At 33.7% G+C, this 9,418-nt stretch overlaps 1 protein-coding gene across 1 annotated transcript; it reads right to left on the reverse strand.

Moving 5' to 3' along the window:
• Positions 1-5,009: 5,009 nt before the first annotated feature.
• Positions 5,010-7,303, reverse strand: LOC143600961 (serine/threonine-protein kinase BSK1-like). The gene is made up of 7 exons (XM_077078493.1): positions 6,774-7,303; positions 6,511-6,616; positions 6,297-6,382; positions 6,017-6,205; positions 5,773-5,943; positions 5,590-5,703; positions 5,010-5,379 (listed from the first exon to the last, which is right to left on the reverse strand). Exons 1-7 carry the CDS (start codon positions 6,936-6,938, stop codon positions 5,122-5,124), a joined length of 1,089 nt encoding a protein of 362 aa, XP_076934608.1. The 5' UTR covers positions 6,939-7,303; the 3' UTR covers positions 5,010-5,121.
• Between the last annotated feature and the right edge of the window lie 2,115 nt (positions 7,304-9,418).

Here is a 9,418-nt window from a genome sequence, read left to right on the forward strand (position 1 = left end):
CTAAGAGTTCTTAATTTTTTTAGAGTTCTTAAATGATATCAACCTTATATATATATATATATATATATATATATATATATATATATATATGAAATCTTTAAAGCCTTCTGGTTGCTTTCTACATTTTCTCAAGCCAACATGTTACTTTATTTGTAAATGGAGACTTCTTATGTATTTGAACCGAATTCATGGGTATGGGTCTCACCAAACCCAGAAGACGCTTAAACGGGTTATAACATCTCACTAAATTAAAAATTAATTTTTCTAAATATTTGATATGAAAATCCTATAAAATAGGGATATACTAAAAATTAATATTTGTTTTTTTTTAAAAAAAATATTGTTTATAATATAGAAACACCTTTATAGGAAAAAAAATAAGCGGGTCATAAGTCTCACAAAGGCTTGATAACTATTAAACCGAGTTATTTAATTTTGTTTATTTGTGAAACTCTTTCATCATCAAACCCTAACTTTATTATTAACTTCCTTACAATCAAATAAATTTAAAATTTTAAAAAATATATATATATTTTTAAAACGAATAATTTAAAATAACCCTATAATACGGGGATAAAAGCTAGTATTTATATATATTTTTTTGGATTTTAATTATATTTATTATAAATAATTTAATAATATAGTTAGGATTTGATGATAAAAATGTTTCACAAATAAATAAGATGTTATAACCCGGTTTAAAAGCTATATGGTTTGATAAGACCCATGACCCGTTTATTTTTTTTTACTATAAAATTGTTTCTTAATTATAACTAATATATATATTTTTTTTAAATCGGATATTAATTTTTAGTATAACCCTATTTTATAAGATTTTTATATCAAATATTTGATAAGATTAAATTTTAATTTAATGAGATGTTTTAATATGTTTAAGGGCTATCTGGGTTTGGTGAGACTCATAACCGTGAATTCGGATCAAATGCTTTGGAAACCTTCTATTACAGATAAAACAATCTAGTGGCGTGAGAGAATGTAAACTAAAGAGTTTTTAAACGTTTCGTTTATATATATTTTAAGATTAAGAATTACAAATGGGCTTTTAAAGAACCTTTTATATGCTTATTAGTTACTACATTAAGCTTAGAACGTGGGCAATGGCCCGTTTCTGGCTGGTGTTGAAGGCCCACGTGGTGGCTGGCTTTTTAACGTTGGTGTAATGGTGTTCATTTTGGAGTGCAGCTTTACGGTGTTGGTTTCGGCCATGAACGATGGTCATGGTGGGGCAGTGGGCCTGTGCAGGTGGGTGGGGGTTAGTAATATTTGTTTGTTTTTTAAAAAGTGAACCAATTATATAATAACAAATTACTACTTTTAAATAAAAAAAATATATAAAATAATAATTACTTTTATTATTTGAAAAGTTTGAACTTAAAATACTATAAACTTAAAAGACCATTAATTATAATCTTTAATATTTAATTTTAAACTTTATATTTTAACTTTCAAATTTGAATATTTAAAATATTTACTATAAGTTAAAAGGACGAATAATATAAAATAAATGTTATTATTTGGTAGGTATAAGCTATTCTTATGTTTACTCGGTAGGTTTCAGTTGTTTTTTTAAGAGTGAATGTTTATTGGAAGTGATAATTAATTAGACATGTTTTTAGATTTTTTGAATTCTTTGTTATGGTTGGTTAGCCTAGAGGTGTATAAACCGGGTTTTTCAAATACCTGGGTTTGGGTATGGAACCGGGTTCGAGTATGACCGGGTATTAGAAAATTGGGTATTTGTAATGCCCGGGTCGGGTTCGAGTTTAGGTATTAATATATATATATATATATATATATATATATATATATATATATATATATATATATATATATATTAAAAAGAGGATTGAATCCTCCTCACAAACTTACTATTCAATTTACTATTCAACTTTTAAATATTTTATTAATTGTTATAACCACTAAATTACTAACATAATACCATAAATAATAATAATAGTTTTTATTTCCTTAATTTTATTTTTTTTCAACTAATTATTATATTTACCAAACTATATTTTTAAACACTAAACTTGGACAAAGGTTGATTTACATGTTTTATTTGTCGGTTAAACGATTTTCTTATACGTTGATTTCATATTTTTTATAGTCCGTCTTTACAATGACCGAAATTTTTTTCATGATTTAAAAATATTCCATCGTCGCATGGTTTTATTTATGTGTTTCAACGTTTGTTACCTCACATTTAAAATATTTTTTTTGGCTTACTAATTAATGTTTATGAATTTGTGTTGGCACCGCTGATACTAACCGAATTTATGTTGGTTCGCAGCTGTAACGTGCCGATTTTTTGGTTTTACATATGTATTTTAGCATTGACGGGTTTATTTTTTTTGTTTAGTTTCGATGTCTTAACTTGATACAGACTGACTTCGCGTCGACTTGCAACGAGTTTATAGTTTAACGTTTTTACTTATAATTTTTTGGTCAATTTAACGGTCACGTAGCGAAGCGCGGGATCCTAATCCTATTTGTCTCTAAAAACCATACCCTATTCATCGGGTTCGGGTCGGGTATAGAACCAAGTATTCTAAAACCGGGTATTTAGATACCCTATTTTCGGGTAATGAAAAAACCCTATTTTCATGTTTTTTCGGAGTTTTTTCCGGGTATAGATTGGATATTTTTAAAATGTTGCACTTCTTAGGGGTATTTTTCGGGTATTTTTAAGGTATTTTTTGGGTATTTGAAATATCTGGTTTCGGGTATTGGAAAACCCCGGTTCCGGGTATGGAACTGGTTCGGGTTTTTGGGTATTACCGGGTAAAAATCGGGTCCGGTTCGGGTTTGGGTTTTAGTACCGAAATGCATACTATATTCGTACCCTACGGGTAGGGACGGGTACGGGTTCGAGTATTAAAAAAACCGATTCCGGGTTTTTATTTCGGGTTCGGGTTTTTTGTGCACCTCTAAGTCAGCCTGGTCTAGAGCATTCTCAATCCATTCATCAAATTCCGTGAGTGTAGTTTTTTAAAATTTAGGGATGGTTTAGGGTGTTGGAGGAGAAAGAAAATGCAGTGATATTTCTGTATATTTGAAAAGTTTTCAGTAGCATCCTATATATATTTTAAATTTTTTAAAATCTTTGAAATTGGTTATAAGTAAAGGGGAGAGAAAACGTATTGATAAAAGTATAAAAAATAGTATTTAATTGAAAATGAAAGAAAATATATATTGATTTTTAGGGTAATTTTAAATTTAGAGATAATGGAAGAGATAAGAATGCTATTAAGCTAGTACTTACTTTTGGGAAGCCTGGCTAGTTGACCCGACCTTAGAGACCGGCTTACAAGTAGATAAGATCTTCAGGGCAAAAACAAGATTCCGTTTGAACTAAATAATCAGGATACCGACTCAAGACTGAACCAAGAACAGCCCGAAAAAGCATATTGATTCTGTTCTTGGTCTTGATTTTAGGGTGAAGCCGGTTTCGTTCTGTTGGGTCCATCGAAATATGAAAAACGTTAACATAAAAGATTCATGTTCAGCCCTAGCTCAACCATAGATCTACCCTATCTCGAGCCGCTCAATTAGGTTTTCGGTTGGAATTTTCAGAAATTTTGGCTTGGTTAGGTTTAGGTTTGTTCACGAGCCAACCCGAGCCCGAGCCAAGGCAAGCTCAAGCTCGGCTCGATAATCAATCGAGCTGGCTCGCCTCGAGCCCGAGCTCTTAATCGAGCTAAAAATTTGAGCTCAAGCTCGGCTCGGTTTTAAATCGAGCCGGCTCGGCTCGGCTCGGCTCGATTTGGCTCGAGTTTACCTGTAATAATAAAAATTATATGCAACCATCAAGCTAAACTAAATAAATATGACGTTAAGATCAACACCAACCAAATACTAAATAAATACGTCTAATAACACCATCAAAAACAAAATATGTTCAACAAGTCTAAACCAAACCAAATACAAAATTAAGCAGAGAAGTATTATCTATGAGCGACGGCCGATGGCGGAGGTGAACATGAGCAGCGGAGGTGAATATGAGCGGCTAGGGTTAGGGTGGAAAATGGAACGTATACTGATTATTGAGTGTGTGAACTATGAAGTTCCATATCTCAGTTACTCAGTATATGGAATTATAATATGAACTATGGAGTGAGAAAGAAAATTGGGCTGGACTAAAGGAAAGCCCATGTGTTAAAATAATTGGGTTCGATAATTATATGCATGTATGTATGTATGTATGTATGTATATATAAAATAAATTAAAATAAAATAGTTCGAGCCAATCGAGGGATCTCGAGTCGAGCCGGGGCTAGCTCAGGCTCGGCTCGTTTAGAAATCGAGTCGAGCTAGGCTCGGCTCGTTTACAATCGAGCCGATTTCGAGCGAGCTTTCTCCGAACGAGTTTCGAGCGAGCTTCGAGCCGTGAGCTTATGAACAACCCTCATCATCATCATCATCATCATCATCATACTCAGTATATCCCACCAATAGCAAAGCTATGGTAGGGTCTGAGGAGGGTAAGATGTAGACAGCCTTACCTCTACCCCATAAGGATAGAGAGGCTGCTTCCGGTGAGACCCCCGGCTCGATAGTAGTTTTGCATCAAGCCTTGGACATAAGGCACATAGCACTCAATCATCGGGACACCGGCTGATCGGTGCACGTACCCTTGTCTTTCGGCTATCAACGCCACTACATGATGCCTGATTAACCGTCCGTCACTTTTAACGTTATTTTCACGAGATTAGTAAAATAACATCAAAATTAGTGCAATTTCACTTTTGCCCACCCGAGGGTTCACACATATATACATCAAAATTAGTGCATGAACAACCCTAGTTTAGGTTATTTGTTTGATTTTTCAGAAATTTCGGGTTGAAGTCTGATTCGGTTTCAACCCAATGCACATCCTAGACCTTTTATGATTTTGCTTGATACACAACCCAACATGAATTTGTAACGCTAATGTACACACAAAATGCTTCAAAAAAGTTAGAAACTATAATCAACAGGCTTGTCATTTATCATATATAACAACTTTTCTGTATATATAAATTCACTCAAAAATTTGATGTCAACCATATTTGACAACAAATTATTTACTAGTTTCCATGAAAATGTACCAACTGTATTAAATCATGTGCCTCTTCGATCCCGTTTCTGTCGTTTCTCTTCAAGCCCTGCAGCCTCGTTTAACATATCGAGAGCATCTTGATGCATGTCCAACTTCCCAAGAGCCACCGATTGCATGTAGAACGCGGTTGGCCAATCCGCATGCACAATTTGTGCTTGCATAGCATCACGAAGGGCCGCATCAGGTTGATCACACATCAAATAACATAAACTCCGCCTCGCTAACACGGTTGGTGATATCATCGTTCCCACATCTATGAACTGCACATTATTGTAAGATATTATTACACATATTTGATGGAAAATAAATTGACTTTGTGTTAAATCTATAGAATAATAATATTAAGAATGTTACCATTGATATTTTATCAATTAGTTACTGAAGTTATTAGAGTTAACTTATACAACTGATTATCTGATTATTACAACTTCAAACACGTGACACTATTATACGAAATGAAATTAAAGTACCTGTGAATAAAAGTCGATGGCAGCTTTAAATTCTTTCTCACGGAACGCATGGTCACCACGTTTCCTAGCCTCCAACATATCTCTCATCTGTTGAGTCCATTCTTGGAATGACAACTGAAAACGAGCAATATTAATCCGGAATCTATGTATCACTAACATAACAAAAGGTACAAGTCAAACTACCTCATTGGTCCCGGTTCCTTCATCATCACGATAGTGTGTATTAAGCAAGATCCCGTGAATAGCAGTAAGATCTTTACGGGAACAAGCGTCTCCCAACGCGGAAAGCGGACGCTGTGGAGATAATGGCGCTTCCTCTTGTTTTGAAATCCCGAGCATCACATAAGATGGAACCTAAAAGAATCAAAAGTTAGATTCTTGGTGGGTCTCTCACGGTTTGTAAGTCTGCTGAGAAAGAGATTCTTACATCACATTTGGTTTGAAGTGGAGCAAATCTTGCGACAAGGTCTTTAATAGTAGGTCTATCTTTCGGTTCGTATTGCAAACATTTAGAGGCGAGGTCAACGAGTATTGTTGCTTCGACCGTCGAAAAGTTCCCTTCTAAGTGCGACTCCATTAAAAGAATGATATTTTTGCCACGGATCAAATCAAGCGCCTATAGTTATTAATGAATATTTTATTTGCAATTAAATAAACGGATCAGATTAAAACAAAAGGTTAACACGGAGTTTGAAAAAAATGATTACATGACTTGGAGGGATGTGTTTCCCGCTTAGAAGATCTAAAAGAACCGTCCCGAAGCTATAAACAACACTTTCCGCAGTGACTCTTCCTGCAGTAGGAAGAATATAGTGACGTGATTAGCAAATAACACAAAAAACTGTATAACAAATGCTCATTAATATAACCTTTGTGAGTGCAGTATAACTTTTATTGTATTTTGAAGGAAATAGTGATTACCATGTTTGAGATATTCAGGAGGCATATATGCAAGATTCGTGCTATAACTTTGTCCATCCCTACTATTTCTCATAAATCCAAAACATGAAAGCCGGGGATCTCCCTCCTACAAAGTCCATCAAACCGTTATCATATTAGCTTTAAAACCCTATCACCAAAACCGACCATAAAGATATACATGTATATATCTCTTGAAATGAATGGAAACTTGCAACTGATATAGGAGGGAATATAAATAAGGTTATTTTAAATTAACGATGCACCTCATCAAAGAGGATCCTGTATGCATTGAGGTCATGGTACACTTCACGACCTTTGGAGCTACAATAGTTTAAGGCCTCAGATTTGTATTGAGCAACCCTTATTCGCATAGCCCACTCGATGGTTTGATTTTCCCCTGAAAATGTTGAATATTCTTCATTATTCATTTCATGCACACCATAATCTATGTACACAAAACCACAACTTATATTCTTTCTAGATGATATAAAAAATCAAACGCACAACATGATTTTTTTGAATGACCAAAATCATTATCACCTAAGTTAAAGAGCAATAAATGCATAAATCAGGAAAAAAAAAAGGTAGAAAAAAGTGTGCCTACGTGGAAGCACTTTTTCCATGTTAAAGCCCTTTAAAGTAGGGGTGTGGATTTATGACATGAAACGAAAACCCGATACGAACCTAACACGAAAATCTTGGCTTTGGGTTTGGTATTAACGGAGACAGGTGAGTTTCAGATAGTAGCTGTAGAGTCAAACAGGTCCGGTTTGGGTCGAACCGGCAGGTTCATGTGTTGACACGTTTAACCCATTTATTTTTTATTTTTATTTTTTAAATAGTGTATTATGTAATAAATTAAATTGATTGTGTATCTTATGATAAAATGTAAAGCAACAATGAAAATTAACATAATATTATATAACTGACATGTCATTATTTTATATAAGTTTGTACTTTTTGTTGTACAAAAGTAAATTTGAAGTATTAATTTGTGAAAAAAAATACAAGATCAAACAACCATCTTCAATTTTTCACATTTCAACAAAATATTATCCTACACGGACACGTGTGTAGTGTATGTGTGTAAATCAGATATGAAACCAATAAAAGAAATAACTTAACTTCTAAAACCAATATCAATTCTTGATTTGCATAATCCTTAGAAAATCTCTACTCATGTTCACCATAATCATCAATTCTCATGAAAAAATCTTCTCAATATGAATTCATATTTGTTTTTTTACCAATTTAATGCCATATTAGCAAATACCCTAACAACTTGATGTTATTAATCAATGACTTTTAGCAATTTCTTCGTTATAAAACCAGTCAATCAATTAGACTAAAAATCACTACAAAAATAGTAATAAACAACAATGAATTCACAAAACATGTAATTAAGAATTAATAATTGCAATATATTAATTTGAGGTTTCCAATAAAATCAAACACAAATAAATGACATAATCAAAATTGAATAATAATATTACCACAAACTGTTTAGCATCCGGCCAAGCCACTTTAGAAAACTTTTTAACGGCGATGAAGCGTCGATTCTTCAAGCGTCCTTTATACACAACATTTGGCGCCTTTTCACCACTTTCTGACACAATCAACGCTTTTAAGATCACCAAAAGAAAACTCACAGAACGGAGGAGCAACGGTGGCTTGCGGTGAGTCCTGGCCGGAAGCGGAAAACTTCTGTGGGTTGTTATTAGACGGTGAGTTTTGGTGATTGGAGCTAAAGCGGTTTTGAAACTGATTTCTTTCTCCTTCTGGGTTTGTTTTTGATTTTGGAGCTGATGCACAAAGACCCATGATGGAATTGAATTTGGGTTCAACAACTGAAGAAGAAAATAAATAAGTATTGTATTGTGGAGAGAGAGAGAAGACAGAGAGAATAACTATTTATGTTCTAATTTCTATCGCTTCTTCTTTTTGTTTTGTTTCTTCATAATTCATGAGAGGAGATAAAATGGGTTACAATTGTTGGATTCTTAGTTACAATCTTAACTTAATTCAACTCAACTTTGTTTCTCTGTCGTTTAGACCAATCATGTTTGGTAGGAATGTTATTTTAGTATTACTATTTTGTCTTTGATATTTCCTTGCCTTTAATACATAGTTTGATTTTGGTTTATACTTTACTAATAAAATAGCATAATGGATCAATTATGTATTTTCCTTTCCATTTTGTGTTATTGTCATGATCAAGTAACTTCAAATTTGTGAATTTGTCTTTCAAAATACCAGTCACACGACGAACATGAGGAAAGTGAATCATGTGTTTCAGAACACATCGAACGGTGTCGGGTCTTGATGTCGAGACATTCGTAACAGACTCGCATCTCTTTACAACCGAGACACCATCGCATGGACAACAAATATTGAATTTGAATGAATCTAAATGGGTTTGGGGCAGTTTCTGATCAAATGTGTGACCAGTTTTGTGAAACGGGAGAGGTTCAAGTAGATACACTAGGTTGACGGGCCTCTTTTTTATATTGTAATGATGTTTAAAAGATAAAAGAGATAATAGTATAACGCTTAATAGTTTAAAGATATTGTTTTACACACATCTGTGTTTTTTTGTTCTAAATTTATAGTTTTAGAGTATTACGCAAAACAAATAGTAGTTAAAAGGGTGATGTTCGTGTTAACTTGTAAATACACATATTTAGGCATAAGCCAGGTACCGTACATGTAACGACTGGTTTCGATACCGAAAATTCCCATCACCATTATCCCAGAATCTTGGTATCGGTACCGGTATCGAACAGAACCATACCGTAACGATCCCGAACTTCAAAAGTCATTAACGAATCGACCTCATGTACAAATGAATTACCGATTTGTCTTCATGTAAAATTAATTACCGAGCTTGTGTCAATTTCAACCCAACAAT

Source organism: Bidens hawaiensis, unplaced genomic scaffold (assembly GCF_021521415.1).
Source record: "Bidens hawaiensis isolate Kalapana, Puna unplaced genomic scaffold, B.hawaiensis_p1.1 tig00055141_1, whole genome shotgun sequence".
Classification (NCBI taxonomy): Eukaryota; Viridiplantae; Streptophyta; class Magnoliopsida; order Asterales; family Asteraceae; genus Bidens; species Bidens hawaiensis.